The sequence below is a fragment of the Penicillium subrubescens genome (assembly GCF_028828155.1).
Source record: "Penicillium subrubescens strain IBT 31985 chromosome Unknown utg000002l_segment0_segment0, whole genome shotgun sequence".
NCBI classification, from domain to species: Eukaryota; Fungi; Ascomycota; class Eurotiomycetes; order Eurotiales; family Aspergillaceae; genus Penicillium; species Penicillium subrubescens.
The window spans coordinates 4,676,812-4,694,107 of record NW_026643152.1 but is presented as its reverse complement, the minus strand read 5'-3'; the positions used below and the strand labels follow the sequence as shown (position 1 = coordinate 4,694,107).

The 17,296-nt window shown below is 49.6% G+C and overlaps 5 protein-coding genes across 5 annotated transcripts; 2 read left to right on the top strand and 3 right to left on the bottom strand.

Moving 5' to 3' along the window:
* Positions 1–241: 241 nt before the first annotated feature.
* On the bottom strand, positions 242–2,170 carry N7473_003067 (FKBP-type peptidyl-prolyl cis-trans isomerase). Its single transcript, XM_057149007.1, has 3 exons — positions 1,966–2,170; positions 1,462–1,908; positions 242–1,398 (listed from the first exon to the last, which is right to left on the bottom strand). Exons 1-3 carry the CDS (start codon positions 2,050–2,052, stop codon positions 496–498), a joined length of 1,437 nt encoding a protein of 478 aa, XP_057012661.1. The 5' UTR covers positions 2,053–2,170; the 3' UTR covers positions 242–495.
* Positions 2,171–2,409: 239 nt separating this feature from the next.
* Positions 2,410–6,097, top strand: N7473_003066 (putative DNA damage repair protein Mus42; the record flags this gene model as incomplete). The annotated part of the gene is made up of 2 exons (XM_057149006.1): positions 2,410–2,505; positions 2,577–6,097. Exons 1-2 carry the CDS (start codon positions 2,451–2,453, stop codon positions 6,095–6,097), a joined length of 3,576 nt encoding a protein of 1,191 aa, XP_057012660.1. The 5' UTR covers positions 2,410–2,450.
* A 1,464-nt stretch (positions 6,098–7,561) lies between these two features.
* Positions 7,562–8,533, top strand: N7473_003065 (steroid dehydrogenase; the record flags this gene model as incomplete). The annotated part of the gene is made up of 1 exon (XM_057149005.1): positions 7,562–8,533. The coding sequence occupies one exon, from the start codon at positions 7,562–7,564 to the stop codon at positions 8,531–8,533; it is 972 nt and encodes a 323-aa protein (XP_057012659.1).
* A 911-nt stretch (positions 8,534–9,444) lies between these two features.
* Positions 9,445–11,929, bottom strand: N7473_003064 (Zn(II)2Cys6 transcription factor; the record flags this gene model as incomplete). Its single annotated transcript, XM_057149004.1, has 3 exons — positions 9,445–9,489; positions 9,567–10,455; positions 10,530–11,929. The coding sequence occupies 3 exons, from the start codon at positions 11,927–11,929 to the stop codon at positions 9,445–9,447; spliced, it is 2,334 nt and encodes a 777-aa protein (XP_057012658.1).
* Positions 11,930–12,659: 730 nt separating this feature from the next.
* N7473_003063 (Zn(II)2Cys6 transcription factor domain-containing protein) lies at positions 12,660–15,192 on the bottom strand. The gene is made up of 2 exons (XM_057149003.1): positions 14,432–15,192; positions 12,660–14,250 (listed from the first exon to the last, which is right to left on the bottom strand). The coding sequence occupies exons 1-2, from the start codon at positions 14,603–14,605 to the stop codon at positions 13,855–13,857; spliced, it is 570 nt and encodes a 189-aa protein (XP_057012657.1). The 5' UTR covers positions 14,606–15,192; the 3' UTR covers positions 12,660–13,854.
* Positions 15,193–17,296: the final 2,104 nt, after the last annotated feature.

The following is a 17,296-nucleotide window of genomic DNA, read 5'->3' as shown; positions in this document are numbered from 1 at the left end:
ATTAACGATAGGATGTGACTTGACTGCAGATCAGAATCGACAATTCGGAGAACTGCTAGTCGGTGTGATTGAAAGATCAGAAGCGATTGATTGAATGGGAAGGGGCCCGGGTCGATCTTCAGCAACTGGCAAGCGCGAGGACCACGGCACCTGGACTTCCGCGCTGAATTAGAGCTTCCGGCCGACATCACGTCAATGCTTACCGAGTACTACAAGATCATCAAGAAAACGAAAGAGGGACTCTCAAATGCCAGACGGCAGATTGGATTCAAATACACAGTAGCAGATACAAAATACAGAACAAAATCGGGCACTTTTTCCATGCAAAGGGAATATGAATTCCACGTAATATGCCTCATCTCCGCCATAGCAGGACAGGCAAGAAATAGACAAACAAGCCGGATATCACGGTGAATCATGCAATAAAACCGGTAAACCCACAAAACAAACACCCGTGCGAAATAACAGATATGAGTGAAAAGATCAGTCCGACATTTACTTGATCTCAAGCAGCTTGACATCGAAGATCAACTTGGAGTTGGCGGGGATACCGGGGAGGGCCTTCTTGCCGTAGGCGAGGTGAGGAGGGATAGTGATGCGGCGCTCACCACCGGGAGCCATGCCAGCGACACCGATGTCCCAGCCCTTGATGACCTCGCCCTTGCCGAGCTTGAAGGTGAAGGGCTTGCCCTTCTTGTTGGAGTCGAAGACCTTGCCGTCCTCGAGCTTGCCGATGTAGCGCATGGCGATAGTGTTGCCAGCCTTGGCAGCGACACCCTTGCCGAGCTTCTTGTCGTCGATCTTGACGCCTTTGATCTCCTTAACGCCAAGGGTGCCAGTGGGCTTGTCACCGTTGGGGGTAGGGCCCTGCTCCAGGTTCTTGGCGAACTGAACCTTCTTGTCGGCCTTGGTCTCCTTCTTGGGCTCAACGGCGGCAGCGTCGCCGTTGTTCTTCTTCAGCTTCTTCTGCTGGGCCTTGGTCAGAGCGGGCTCCTCCTTGGCAGCCTTGCCCTTGGCACCCTTGGCCATCATGTCGTCAAGGCTCTCCTCCTCCTCGGCGGCACGCTTCTTGCCCTTGCCCTTGGCTTTGGCCTCAACCAACTTGGGGGCCTCCTCCTCGCTGTCGACCTCGGTGATACGGGGGTCCTCCATGCCATCCAGGTCGTCGCTCTCGTCATCATCCATGGCCAGCAGCTCCTCCATGTCGAGCTCATCCTCATCGGGAGAGAGGTCGTAGTCATCCTCATCGTCCTCGTCATCGTGGTCATGGTCATGGTCGTGGCCCTCGTCAAGGCCAATAACGTAGTTACCAGTGAGGAAAACGGTTTGGTTACCAGTGTTCTTGAAGAAGACGGGCTCACCCTCACAGACGACGATGTCAAGAGGTTGCTGGCATTGCTGTGAAACAAAGTCAGTATCCAAGTAGATATACGTTGAATTACGAATCAAAACAATTCTTACCTTGTCAGCGAACAGAGTGCAGATAACGCTCTCATCAAGGTCCAGGCCCTCATCGGACTCGTCATCCTCCTCGTCGTCATCATCGGTGAGAGGACCCTTGCCCTTGATCAGCTTGGAGATGGCAGCCTTAAGGTCGAAGCCACCATCATCCTCCTCATCGTCCTCGTCATCCTCCTCCATAGCCTCCTCGAGCTCCTTCTGGGCGGCAGCCTGCTTGAGCTTGCGGGCCTTCTCCTTGTCGCTGGGGCCACCGTTGACCTCCTCATCATCAGAGTCCTCCTCATCGTAATCCTCATCATCGCTGTAGTCCTCATCATCGGAATCGCCCATGTCGAGACCGGGAGGAGGGCGAACAATCTTCAAGGTTGCGCGACCAGCCTTGCTGGAGTCGCCATCATCGAACTCAGGCTCCTCATCAGGGTCGATGGCAGCCATGCTCACACGGAACTAGAAGGTTTGAGGTCAGCGCGAAGTTTGGTTTGCATCGTGAGGTATGATACTGACCGAGGCGGCGGCATTTGGCACGGCGGGCACCATAACGCCGGGAGGAACCCGGAGGGCATAGACGGCAACCGGTTGGACGGCAGACATTTTTATAAGATTGGTTGAAGAAAAACGAAAATACAGATGGTACAAGGGAATAAGTAGAGAGGGAAATGAACCACCGAAGAAAAACGGGCGTGGATGAAGAAGAAGAAAAGATGCGACCCGCAACTGCAGCAACAGAGATCGTCTTAGAGCTTTGCTCTTTTTTTTCTTAATTAATTTTTTCTGCCCGGCGCATTAGGCCAATGACGTTACATCAAACGCTCTCACCGCTCCTGTGATTTGCCTCTAATCACCGATGGCTTCACCGCCTAGTCATCACCTGATTTCTGCCGCTGACGCGTGATTCTCATGTGGCGCGTACAACTTAGGCGGCTTCGACCAGCCTAAATTGGGACTATTCTGACATATCAGAACGGTCATGGTGGTCCTGCTGGCCCACTATGGGCTCTCGACTTGATGCGACATCTAGCGCTGTGCGCAAGCGCATAGAAAATCGTATGTCATGTTCTTATCCGCTTTTCATTTGATATGCTGGGGTCCACATTCTAATCCGACCTTGTATATAGATGACTTCCAGGATGAAGCGGGCGAAGAGTATGAAGCGTCCAGCTTCGGCGGTTTCGGAGACTATATGCGACGCAAAAAGATCAAATTGCAAAATCTAGATGCAGATATTCGAGCCACTTCTGGAGACTGTCCACCAATATTTCGTGGAGTCGTCGCGCATGTCAACGGCTACACGCAGCCGTCCCTACAAGACCTCCACCGCCTGATCGTCAGCCATGGCGGTGGGTTCCTTCAATACTTGGATGGCAAGACCATCGCGACTCATATTATTGCAAGTTCTTTGACCCCGAAGAAATGCGAGGAATTCCGGCGATACCGCATCGTGAAACCGGCATGGGTCACAGAAAGTGTTAAAGCTGGTCGATTGCTGCCCTGGCACGACTTCCGTGTTGTGGACGAGGGTCAATCCCAGAGAGTTCTCAAGTTTGACGATGGTCGCTTTACCAGCCAAACAAACACTCCTCGGGCTGGCTATCGAGAACAATCAAAATCGAGCTGGTACAATTCTCAGCTCAAAGCGATGACAGCAACTGATGGAAGCCCTGTTCCCTCTACAAGTGCACCCAAAACGCCGCCTCTTTCGACCCAGTCAGCACAACTACCCGAAGCAACTCCCAACTTGCCGTCTCAGCCTACCCAATCCGACTATGGAGACTTTCCTAGTTTCGCTGCTTTAGAAGATGATGTAGAAGGGGAAGCAGTTGCCCAGGAACAGGAACAGCAGCACGAGCAAATTATTCCAGTCAAGCCTAGCATACAAACTTCTATTGATACCACGCCAAGCGATGCGGGTAGCCGTACACCCCGACGGCCGCAGAATTTGCAAATTACCTCGCCGACGAAACAAATGAGCCCTCCAAATCCTCAGTTGACCTCTGAGGAGTATAATGCACAACTTTTGACTGATCCCCGGATGAGAAAGTCCAGTGTGGTCAATCCAGAATTTCTTCAACAATACTACCGAGAGTCCCGGCTCCATCATTTGTCAACATGGAAAGCTGATCTGAAAGCCCAGCTTCAGGCTGCGACAAGAGAGAAAACAGTTTCCGGCACTTCTCAAAGGAGGCCTCCACCAGGAGCTAGGAGATATATTCTCCATGTCGACTTCGACTCATTCTTCGCCGCTGTGTCCATTCTCAAGCATCCAGAGCTTCGCGAAAAACCTGTTGCTATTGCTCATGGGTCTGGGTCTGGCTCCGAGATTGCAAGTTGTAACTATGTTGCACGTGGACATGGGGTCAAGAACGGGATGTGGATGAAGGGAGCTATGCAGGCATGTCCAGACCTTCAGGTTTTGCCTTACGATTTCCCCGCATATGAAGATGCCAGTCGGAAATTCTACAGTTCGGTGCTTTCTGTCGATGGCATTGTGCAAAGCGTAAGCATCGATGAGGCTCTGATTGACGTTTCCAACCTCTGCCTGGAGGCCGGGGGATCGGACGGGAAAGGTGTCTCGGAGGGTTCGATCTACCGCGAGCAAGCCAAAGCCGATGAGATAGCGCAGGGTTTGCGTGATTCCATCAAGGAGAAGACTGGGTGTGCGGTGTCAGTGGGGATTGGTGGCAACATTCTGCTCGCCAAAGTGGCATTGCGAAAGGCAAAGCCTGCCGGACAATTTCATTTGAAGCCCGATGCTGTTTTAGATTTCATTGGGAGCCTTACCGTCCAAGATCTACCTGGCGTTGGATACAGTCTGGGGTCGAAACTGGAAGAAATTGGGGTGAAGTTTGTCAAGGACACCAGGGAACTCACTAAAGAAAGATTGTGTGCCAGTCTGGGGCCAAAGACTGGAACTAAGATCTGGGAGTATGCACGGGGCATAGACAAGGCTGAGGTCGGCAATGAAGTGATCAGGAAATCTGTTTCGGCCGAGGTCAATTGGGGAATTCGGTTTGTCAACCAAGATCAGGCAGAGGATTTTATCAAATCTCTCTGTGAAGAGCTAGCTCGGAGATTGGTCGAGAATTTGGTCAAAGGCAAACAACTTACACTGAAAGTTATGCGGAGGTCGATGGATGCACCGCTGGAACCAGTCAAACATCTCGGTCATGGCAAATGCGATGTCTTCAACAAGAGCGTCGTCATTGGCGTGGCCACAAATGCATCCGATAACCTAGGCAGAGAAGCTGTGTCAATGCTGAGAAGTTTCAACTTCTCTCCCGGTGATCTCAGAGGTCTCGGAGTCCAAATGACCAAGCTCGAGCCGCTGAAGGCTGGTCCATCGACTACCGTCGAAGGCAGTCAGCGGCAACTCAACTTCCTCAAATCTCCTTCGCGCAAGAGCGTTGCCGCCAATGTCGACCCCGATGAACTGGAAAGTCCCCGAAAGGGTGATTCGGCTCGAATTCAAGTCGACCCAGTTCTCAGCAATAGCGCCCACAAGCCGCTGAACATCTCTGGCTCGCAGTTCATCATGCCTACTCAGGTAGATCCAAAGGTTCTCTCCGAGCTTCCAGGGGATATAAGATCAAGGCTTGTAGCCCAAGCAAAGCCACGACAGGAACTGCCACGATCCGGCTCCCCATGTCCGCCACCTCGCCGACGCATAGTCGAGCCTAGTGCTGCAGCGCCGCTTCCGCCTCAGTCCCAATTAGACCCCGAGACACTAGCTGCATTGCCTGAGGATGTTCGTAACGAAGTCCTTGGCTACTATAATCAGCAGACTAGTACTACTGCCCCTGACCCTCCGCCAGCCATTCCTTCGGCCTTGGCAGTACCGGCTTCACACGCCATGCCTCAAAGTGCGTCACTCAAGCTCAAGAGACCAACATCACCGCCAAAAAAGAGGCGTGGTCGTCCGCCAAAATCATTATCAAGCAGCAATAAGTCAATGACTCAGACGAACTTTGCTTTCCCTCTACCTGCAGCTCCGTCTACCGGTATTTCAGTCCCATCGAATCGAGAATCCCTATCTCGCCCACAGTCGCCAGCTGTCGAAGAGGAATCAGAAGTTTCAGCTGATTTCCTCGCTGCACTTCCGGAGGATATCCGACAAGAGGTTCTCGAGGAGCAAAGACGCGCTCGCCTTCAACGAGCTCGCGCTGCCGCTGCAACCGCCTCGAGGCCCGTATCTCAGCCTCAACCTTCCGGCCCTGCCTCTGGTACTCCTGCTCTACCTCCCGTCGAAAAGACATTACCTCTTCCTCCTCTCCCGGAGCGACCTGTATTCACCTCGCGGCGGCTGTCGGGCTTACCCGATCTGCGTGATGCCGTGGGTGCCTGGCATTCTGCTTTTGCGGCCGATGGTCCCTACGGTGAAGACGTAGAGGTACTATGTGTATACCTCCGACGTGTCATTGCCGAGGAGAAGGATATTGATAAAGCGGTGTCTGTGGTGCGCTGGTTAATGTGGTTAGTGAGTGAAGATTCACTTCACCGAACTCCAGTGGTGAGCCAAAGTCCGCCGTCTGGACAGGGTGAACAAGGTGTTGTAACTTGGAAAAGCGCAATTGGAACAATGCAGCAAAGTGTACAGGCTGCATTGGAAGAGAGGGATCTTCCACCGGTGGATTTTGACTAGTTTTGTGTATACCCATAGTGTCACGATGCAATGAATGATGACATAGCCTTGGCCATATAAAGAAGGTTTTTGGAGCTAGCCATTTCGCAAACTCCCTTTGATTGAATTCTCTTCTGGGTAAATTAGTGCGGTAATGGATGTTAAGTGGAGAACCTTGAAGTCTGCCTTCTGGTCGTAGGCTGGTGTTTGGTTTCCTATTTCACTGGAGAACCACCTACAGGTGTACGTTTTCCAAGTAAGTAAGGCAAGGCCATCCGCAGCTTAAGTGAATCAAATTAGTTCTGTGCACGTTGCTGCAAGCTTTCACAGCCGGGAGTGTTCTACCTAGGGTATGGTTACATACATGATTTTCAATCAAATCAATCATAAATCGCCCGGGAATGCACAAATGAGTATCTGCTTACACCCGACGTCATGTGAAATCCACCTTGCTTTTATGCTCTTATTGATGTCAGCTCCAGTATTCTAAGATGCTGCTGAAATTATGGATATGTCCTGAGAGGGGCGATCTGCTTCGCGGAGCCTGCTGCTTGCGGGATGGATATATATATCGTTTAGAAAGTCAGTGGTGTTCCAAAATGACGCACAGTATTCTAACATTTCAGTAGGTATAATTTGATCAGGCTTTAGTCCTACCGAAAATACTAGATCATATTAGTGCAAATATCGTTTCCATAGTTGAGGTACCTGCTGATATCTTAGTCTCGAACCGGCATCTTTTCGAAGATCCTTCTGACATTTCAATGACATTTTTGTATCTGGTCAATGACGCATCTTTTCTTGCCGACTAATATATAACTGGGCTTGTGGTTTAGTGGTATAATACTCCCTTAGCATGGGAGTGGTCCGGGGTTCGATTCCCCGCGAGTCCAGCTTTCTTTTTGCCTTTTTTTTAGGCTCGTGGTGGGTCTAGGAGATTGCATTTATTTTAAGATAAAACAAGGTTAGCGCCGAAAGTGGGAGTGGAGTGCTTGAATTACAAATATCATACTTGAGCATGGGACGCCTAATTGCTTTCCTGCGAACAAGCTACTTTTTGCCACTTCTTTCACAAGAAATCTGGGGTTATCGTGGCGAATCTGTCAATGCTACCATAGTAGGTATTGTACGCGATAGTACAAAAAACTAGCAATGAGCATGATTGATTGTTTAAGCTGTACAGCATTTGTGATGAGGCTGACCAGCGGTTCATGCAATGCCGAGCTTCCATGGTGTTTTGGCCCCCAAAGCCTTGTTAAAGCTTGACAAGCATATCGACTTGTTTGATTGGCTATCTTAGACGGTCTCGGTCATTCACCCAAGGCGTCATGTCTCACTATTTATCTCCTTCCTATTTCTGCGGTACGTCATCCAGGTTAGAATAAGTTGATACATAAGCTCTGCCCTTTCCTAGCATCCAAATTCTAGCGGCGATAATATCATTCATTCCTCCAAGAAGGAACCCGTTAAAACCCGACTCCAACGATGGGTATCGTTTGGTCCCAGTTCTTCCCGCCCAAGCCGACGCTGACGGAGGCCAACCTACCCAGTCAGAAAGGAAAAGTGTTTATCGTCACAGGAGGATATTCAGGGGTGGGCTTCGAATTATGCAAGATTCTATACCAAGCTGGTGGTAAAGTGTATCTCACAGGCCGCTCAGAAGAGAAGGCTCTACAAGCGATCACAGACCTCAAAACCGGAAGTCCAAATTCCGAAGGCGAGATCGTGTTTCTCCCCCTCGAACTCGATGACTTGACCACCATTAAACCCGCGGTGGAGAAATTCACCAGCGTCGAGTCTCGACTGGATGTGCTATTCAACAACGCCGGTGTCTCCAACCCTCCACAAGGTTCTGTATCACCACAGGGCCACGAGCTTCAACTGGCGACTAACTGTCTCGGTCCCCATCTGCTCACTCAACTACTCCTACCGACAATGAAGCAGACTGCTCGCAACGAGACTCAGGCATCTGTCCGTGTGATTTGGCTTTCGTCGATCGTCGTCGATGCCTCCGCGCCATCAAACGGGGTGAACCTGGATGATTTCCTACGACGAGACGCCGGGATGAACCGTAACTACGAACACACCAAAGTTGGAAACTGGTTCTTAGCCAACGATTTGGCGAAAAAAGTTGGCGAAGACGGCATATTAAGCGTGGCAGTCAACCCGGGGAATTTGAAAAGCAACTTGACTCGTCATTTTCCATCATGGGTACCTATTCTTGTGGCGCCTCTACTGTATCATCCTCAAATGGGTGCTTACAGCGAGCTTTGGGCTGGTTTTTCTCCGGAACTCACGATTTCTGACGGAGGAAAGTATATCTTGCCCTGGGGGCGACTTCACCCGAAGCCCAGAGAGGATTTGTTGCGAGCCATGAGATCGAAGGAAGAAAGTGGCACAGGTGATGCGGCGTTGTTCATTCAATACTGCAATGATAAGATTGAGGCATTCAAGTAGTGATGGCCATTGGAAGTACATAGTCTCTTTGCGTGTTAGCTGGATTTCGGATATTATATTACTTAATGACGATGAGTCTTCAATCATTCCGCACTCTTAGATTAGCATCAGGCCATCCAAACCGCTATGCCAGCCCTAGGCAATATAGCTTAACCAACATAGAAATCGCACAGTATGTATATCAAGAGCCATATGTAACGAGAAATCGTCTCGGATGTCCAACCAACATTGATTGATTTAGGTTTCAAATGCCCCACAGTAATCAACACTCCACTCAATAGATCAAGTCTATCGATCAACGGGAACACAAGCACATATAAGCTTAAATGAAGAAATCAACATGTAACATTGCCTCCGTCGCCATCCGAAGATTTCAAGCCCTTTTGACTCCACTTAATCTTCGGAATTGGACTCTATCGTTCGGCACGGGACGTGGAGACTCGGATACAGACCCGAGCTCGGAATTGATCCCAGCGGTCGATATTCCGACTGGGTGGATGAACTGAGCCGGACAAGGCTAATTAGAGCTCGGATAAGTATGGGGCTCAATTTGATCAACTTTATTTCATCTACAATTGTTTGTTGGTGCTTCTAGTGTGGAAATGGGCATCTGGGAGTCTCGTGTTTTGAGTCTTTCCAGGATGGGATGCTGACGAGAATGGCGGCCATACAAGAGGCGCTGGTCACTAATTTTACCGTGGGAACGAGGGACTGGAATATTTGCCACGAGAGAAAGATCGTAGTGCGCTAGAACAAGTAGCGTATGGTATATTAAATTTTTTCCCTCATTTCTTCTTTGAGCTAGTCGGTAAAAACAGTAACACGACACTGAGAATCCAACCAACATGCATGGATACTGTATCTCGTGGAATCTACTTAAAACGGCTTAGTCCGTTACACCGCACAGCGCCTCAGAAGTCAAACGCAGACGGGTCATTTGGGAAACTCGATAAAGCCTAGAAAGTCATTAGTAGTCATTAGTAAAGGAACCCATAAAGAGCGACCGCAAAAAATAATATCGAAATAAACATACCCAGGAATCAAGCTGCGCCCACCAAATTGAACCCTCCAGGTTTTCAAGGAGTCCGGCGTCATCCACACCGTTAAGAGATGCACCCAAGTCACTTGATGGTAGACCACCTGACATTGACTGGAAATCCAGGTTCGGAGGATCAAAGGAGACGGTGCGCTCGACGGTATTGGGAGCTATCGCCCTTTGTTCAACAAGCTGTTTATCGTCAAATACTGTTCGTATAGTTCCAATGCTAGCCTGCTCATCTGAGCCAATATGGCGATGGACTTCTTTCCTTAGTTCACCAAGAATAATGCTGTACCGCCTACTAGGACAGTTTTTGCGAGTAGCTTCCGCCAAGTATTGCTGACAGGCTTCGGCTAACAGGAACAAAGAATGCAATTTCCCAGGGTCAGTGGGACTTCCTGCTGTTGGACTCGGCGCCGTTGCCTGGCGATGTTGTTGGATGATGTGGATATAGACGACTAAGATAGCACAAAATGTGACGTAATGGGTGAACCAGAATGATTGAACAAAGATGTTCTGTTGCGCAAGGTCGTCGACCAGTGTCATGATATCTTCAGCTGCGGAGATACACTTTTGTACATGAGCGCTGACCATTGGATGGGGGTCACTTGGTCGACGGCTGAGGTCGGTAAAGTCATTGAGGAGGAATGAACGAGTAACGTGGATCATGGCGTGGGCGTAGGCGAATTGCAGAACCTGGCTTTGTCGGCAGAGGGGCGGTATTAGACTGGATGGTCGAACGCTGTTGAAGAGAGGGGGTACGCTTTCTTTCCATTTTTCCAGTTCAGATGTGAGGCGGGCAGCTGTTTCAAGTGGAGAGTCCCGCGAAAGAGGGTTGATACTGTACAGTTGTCGAGAGATTTCGCCCAAGATTCGACCGAGGCTTTGTGAGCAGGGTGTTAGTCAATCAAGAAGTACGATTGCGTATTGACCCAAAAGTCTAATTGACGAACTAACCGGTAATGCAGGACAGATGCGATCATCATGCTATCTGTAGATCCTGTCCGCCGTGTCGGGTCCTCTTCCAGCAGATCTTCATCATTCATTTCGCCCGGGAACTCCTGATCAATGTCCTCATCATGAAGTAGCCGAGGCCGTCCGAACATGATACTGAGGTACTTATCCAAAGTGTAAACGCTCCAAAAGACGCGTTTCCGCAATTCCAACTCAAAATGGGAGCATCCATTCTTTGATAGCTTCACGGGAAACTTTCGGTGCAATCCAAGAGCTGTTACAACTTGCAATGCTGTTCCAAAGGAGTACCAGCACTCGTTGGCCCGTGACGATGATAAAAGGTACAGGCATTGGATGAGTCTAACTTGAATTGTCTCCAAGCGTGGAGGCCCCGACTCAAGAGATAGCATATACTTTGAGGCCGCGTACCAGCGCTCACTTTGACTGATCCCGTTCGTTGGCGGTGGATCTTTGTGATGAAGGGTGCTCACTGCAAAAATCATCAGAACAATAGCCGTTCGGGCTACCATAACCCCCACTGGCAGATTCGATATCGAGATATGACTCTCATATACTTGTTTCACCCAGTTCTCCACGCTTCCACGATGCAAAAAGCGGTAGGTCACCATTGAGAAGTCAAAATATACCGCGACAAGCTCCATCGCCGTCTCAAATGATGGCAGCATAAAATCCACATCCTGAGGGTGCGAGTACGGCTTATCGCCAAACATGAATACGGCGGTGTTCGTCGAAGACTCATTTTGCAGCGCATCAGGGATATGCGCCCTCTCATCCTGGTGCAATCTGCTCCAAACGCGATTGATGAACGATACTCCCGAGGAAGGGCCGATGTAGTTGCCCTCAAAGTCAGTCGAACCCGGCTCGGGGGAGTTACGCAATGATACCCCGTGAGGTTGGCTTAGGTAGCCATGATGGCTGCTGACAGGTTCCCTAGCCGTCACAGCGGCTGTGGTGGCACGCGAACGCGAGCCCCTGAACGTACGACCAACCTCTGAAGTACCAGACCCGGCAGCCGTGGCCGCAGGCTCACCTGGGTCCGGCGATGCAGGGAGTGGGTCGGGAGGAAGTCCTCTGGAGTAGGCTGCATTATAATTGCAGGAGAGCGACAGCCGCGTGCACCGAGTGCACGGCAGCGTCCCTGTGCACCTAGTCTTTTTGACTTTACACGAGTCACAAGCTCGAGTGATTTTCTGGCGAACGGTACCATTTTTGCTGGAAATGGAAGGCTGCTGCAGCGGGCCACCGGAAGAGGACTTTCTTTTTCGTCCGGAGGCCGTCGGTGAACTGTTAGATTCTCCCTTGTCAATGGCACTCTCGTCGAGCATTCCAGACCCGACAGGCCCTTGCGTGGGGGGTAAGGCCACGCTAGTAACAGTCGCCATGTCGGGATCTGCGCTGGGCTAGAACTGCCGAGAGGCACATGGGGGCTTTCATTTGATGATTTCCGGGCGTAAGCGGTGTACCAAGAGATGATGCGACTCTAGCACACTTGATAAGGGGGGAATTATAGAAGGAGAAGAATCCGGAGAGGGGGATCAACAGGTGTGGAAGGGTCAGGAACAGTGGAACTAACCGAAGACTGGCTTGATAAGTTGAGCAAAGTGGAGACGAGGTCTGAGGCCTCGGTGATTCTCCGGTCGGCGCGGGGAGACTCTCTCCACCTGATCTCCCCGGATTTTGAAGATTGCTTATTCCAGTCAACTCTCTGCAGACTACTCGAGACCTACAATTACGATTTGTATACTACAACCATTTTTCCACCTCGGAAGATGCATAGAAGAAATCCTTTGCGGGTAACCGTGTGAACGGGTCAGTTGAGAGTGATCATCACTGCAGAAGCAATATGATACCAGTTCCCGAGTTCAGGTACCACTGCATAGGGCCTGGCCTGGCCATCATACCCCAGGCGATTGAGGGGAACCTATGGACCCAGATGATGGGACATGATCCTACTCACTAATTGTTCTGTCCAATCTAAAATGCTACCGTGCTTCTTAGGTGGGACTAAAGATGATCTACAAGCTGAAGTTCGTGAACCTTAAACTCCAGAGTAGATGATACCAAGATAATGAGGTATGATCGTCTTGTACACATATCGATCGAACCAGCCTGGTTGTATGACGATTTATTTGAATTGATTCATTCAGCACATTTTCCAGTACTTCATACTGCACTGAAAAAGCGCCTTTTAAAATCCTGATTTGGCTGGTCCAACAATCTTGCTTGCTTCAAACCAAAATTATCCTGCAATAGGCCTGACCGAGTAGTAGATTTGCGACGTAAATAGACTCTTCTCCTTTCCATAGAAATGATGGTTTGTGCAGAAAGTTACAGACAGCCCAACCTGAAGCAAAAGTAACCGAGGCGCAAGGCGAACTCCCTCCTAGCTCTTTTTCTGCATGTACACGGTGTCAGGTGATCAAATCTGTTCAGACAACTCTGGATCTTTGAGACACCGTTCACTTGTTGCGACAGGTTGCACGTTCCAGCCGAGTAGCTATCGTTCAGGACCACATCCGTAAGTGGCGTTGCCTCTTATCGTCGATGCATGGGAGTAAAATGCTGGGCCGTTGCGCTCCGGGGCCCAAACTTAGCCAACGTCATCGCGAAAGCAAGCTGAAGTTTACAAAATCCCAGTCAAAATTCCCAAGGTAATCAGATGGACTCGTGCACCGAGACTCCTGCGCCCGGGGTCCAGGATCAAGGATATAAGGCCTTCACTCGGATCATTGCGGCCCGTAGCGCGAGCCAGCTTGTGACCCGCTAACAACATACCCAGTGGCTCACATGAGAAGAAATTGAACAGAATACAAAACCAAGGCAACAAAAAGTGAGAAATGTATAGTGCATAAGGGTCATTAACTTCGAGGATGCTCAAAAAAGGCTTTATTGCTGCAGCTTATCTTTGATAGCTCTGTCAGCCTCGTGTGGGGAAAGTTCCTGAGCTGACGATTCTTCAGCACAAGGGATCCGAGCCCGATCGAATAAAAAGAGTAGAAAAAGAACAGTCGCGAATGGAACACAAGCTCATTATCAAGATGAAAACATAGGCAAGAAAAACAAGCTAGCAAATCAATTCAGCGCAAAAAGGAAGGAAAAACACCAACCAAACGGATCCATATCAGAATGAATCGATTTTGGCAGCGTAAGATCATGTCGTGAATGCGATCGCTAAGCATCGGAAAAGTGCAAAATTCCAGACTTTGCGTCCAGGATCAAACAATGATCAAAAGAACCCCGAGTCACTCCAGTTATAATGCAACATGTTGTCCCCAGCGCCGGGGCCTGTAATCTCCGTTCCCGAGTACTATCGGGGATCAAAATAAGGGCCGAGATTATGCGGATCGAGGTCGTTGGGAACGTGGTGAGGAGCAGCAGAAGGATGTTGCTGATGAGGAGGAGGTAGGCCAGGCGGACCAAGTGGTTGCTGCGCCAATTCGGGATGCTGGGCCAAAATCTGTATTAAGACGCTTTGAATTTCCTCCCGTGATGTGCTAGAGCGAATAACATTGACGACGTGCTGTGTAGTTGCGTTGTTGGAATATCGAATAACATTTAGGAGCTGCTCCGTGAACTCTGTTAAGCTGGCCAGCTCTTCCTGTGTCCGTTTCGCATTTGCCTTGCGCCGCCTGTCGGCTTGTTCGTCAAAGGTACATTCTCGATCATGTGTGTCGCATTCCGAGCATTTAGGTGGTCCGGTGCACTATTTGCGGCGCAAAGAAGCATCTTGTCAGATAGAAAAAAATAATAACCGGCGCATATCACGAAGGTATGGAAGGAGCTCGAGAGGCTAAACGAGGTGGAGTACAGTAAAGATCCGGGAGCACGGAACCTGACCACAGAGAAATATAAGGTGAGTTGAACTGGATGATGGTGGTTATTACCCTTGTCCGACGTTTCTGGCACTCTTTACACGCAGTCGAAGCTCTTTTCATCCTGCCGTCCTCCGGAGTACCTCCGCCGCTGCTGCTACCAAGTGGTGGTTGGCCTCCTCCCCCGCCACCGGGAGGCATGGTCCGGGGAGCAATTGGCCTAAAGGCCCGGCCTACGTCGCCCATTGAGCTGGACAGCGGGTAGGGAAGGCAGAGAAAAGGCGCGGTCGAGGAGGAGGTGGAGGAAGAGAGATAGAAGAAGTAGGAGGGAGGGGGGCAAGGTAAAGATGAAAAGAAAAGGAAAAAAGAAAAAGGATGACCGATTAGGAAAATAAAGAAGAATAAGAGTCGACAATACAATCCAGAAGGAGAGGCCCAGTTGCACTAGACAAGACTCTATTAGGCAAGCGCAACATCGAACATACAGTTACTCTATCCCACACGTGGAATGATATCAACTGATCGGCCCGTTGGAGAGCGGTCGAATGAACATGTAAGACAGAAGGTTTAAAATAAACGAGCAAGAGCGAAGAAAAAAAAAGAAAAAAGAGATAAAATAGCTGAAGAAATTCCAAAGTAGAATGAGGGTGGCTGATGGGTGTTTCCACCGAAGCCCGTGCCGTTAATTAGGATTATTTTCTGCACACACACTCACACAACCCTTTGCCGCGTCGCATACAGTACGGAGTAGCCCCAGTTGACAGCCAAAAAGGAGAAAGTGGAGGGAGAAAAGGAAGGGGAGGGGAAAGGGGGGGGGGGAAATGGCAAAAAATATGTGGGCAACAGGGAAAGAGAGGAAGATCGAGAAACTGCGTGTGTGGCGGAAGACAAAGTGGATCTCAATTGGAGCTGACATTCTCCCTCCCGAGCAAGAGAGAGACTAGAAAAGAAAGTGCGGACGGACGAATGGTAATTCTTATGACCACTTACCACTTACGATAGTACTGATAATACCATTCTATGGAAAATAAAAAGGAAAATTGGGAAAGCATAATGATAATACACCGTAGGCTAGTAGCTAGTAGGTGGATGACTTTCCGACCAAAGACTAAAGATGCGTAACCACGATGAAATTCCACTGGAAACGACCAGTGGAAATCAGTACAACAACCAGGTAGGACCCAGAAGACCTCCTGGGCCTACTGTAGTAGACCCAAAAGCCCCCGGGCAAAGGAACCCCAGTCGAAGGACCTTCGACCGTGGTAGACCGTGCTGTCGGAAAACTAGCGCCCAGGAACATGAACGACCTGCCCCGGTCTAGTCGTTTGACGGGCCTAAACGACGAGCGTGTCTCGTTTTCCAAAAGACGCCACACTACACCGATCATTGCCCAAAGCTTACAGTTCCTCTCGAACCGACCCTACGGCAAAGTGTTATGCAGCTCTCCAATTTAAACAAATGTTTAATAATTGGTAAGAAATAGGTGTCGCATTATTGAGGGGGCCGTATGAAATGGTCATCGTACTGAACATGGGTATAGATACACTACTGTACTACGGCGTTAATCTCGACGAGCTAAAAACCGATCAACCCAACGTCTAAGCCCCGATGGAGCAACATCGACGTGGAAAGCGCAAAGGTTCAAGGATCGTATTTGTCGGGTCGACGACTCGACGGTAAATTTCAAGCGAATTGAAATCTGCAGTGACACGGGGCGTCGCCGCATCCACAGACCCTACCCGCCGCGCTCTATACTACTTTGGTGTTGTCTCCCCGGAGCCTCTCTAACTAGTGTACAAGTCCATCCCAGCCCCTCGGTTCGCGCTGATAGACTAAAGGCTTTAAAATACCTTGGCTACCTGAGCCCGTAAAAGAGGGTTGGAAAAGGACACATAAGGAAGTTGGCCGTCGATATAGTTTTAGATCAATATATCCCACTTGAAGTGCATATAGTAGCGTACTCGGACAGTACTGATCTCGGATATATCCCGATGTGCCTTGGCTTTTGGTTGCCCCTCCTTTTTCAATCGAGAGCGCGAATAATTGAAGATACCTACAGTAGGGCCACCGTGGAGGGGCTGGGTAAGAGCTATGCGGACGGTGCAGATTGGGGGATTTTACCGGAATACTTCTCCGGAAAATTGATAGGATGAGAAGTGAAGCCACAGTCATTGCGGCGTCATCGGTTTTTACGATGGTCGGTGTCAATGATAATGTTAGCGTGGTACTTCCACCCCTACTTCATGACTAATATTCTGCCACCCTTTTATTACGACTTCACGTAATTAAACCACTATAATACAATATATTACCGCCTAGTAAGGTGTATGACCCCCCTGCGCGTCGATAACAGCCTGGCAGCGCTTCTGCATCAGATCAATCTGCTGGTCTAAAAAGCTTGTAGGAATCGCATCCCAAGCAGCTCGCACAGCCTCGCGTAGCTGATCATAAGATAGCTTACGATCATAGTCTTTCAAATATCGATCACCGATCCAATCTTTTATCCAATCCCAAACCTTCTCAATTGGATTAAGATCTGGCGAATACGGTGGCCAGTCGATAGGGTATATCCCACGATCGTGAAGCTCCTCAATAGTTAAGAGATTTCGATGAGATGGTGCGCCGTCTTGCATTACAATTAGATGTTGATCTAAATGATTGCGAGCCAGCGAAACCATACCGTCGATAAGAGGCACAATTCGCTCTGTATATCGAGCAGCAGTAATAGTGCCCCATTCCTTCTCCCAAAATAGACAAGGGCCTTTCTTATTATTATAGAATGAGCCCCAAAACATCCAGCCAGGTGCACGAGAAATTCGCTCTCGTACACAAGTATCATCAAATTCCTCACCAGCCCGACGCGTAACATAGATCCGTCGATGATAGACCGATGTAACCCAGGTCTCATCAGTCCATAATATCTTTTCCCACTGCTCA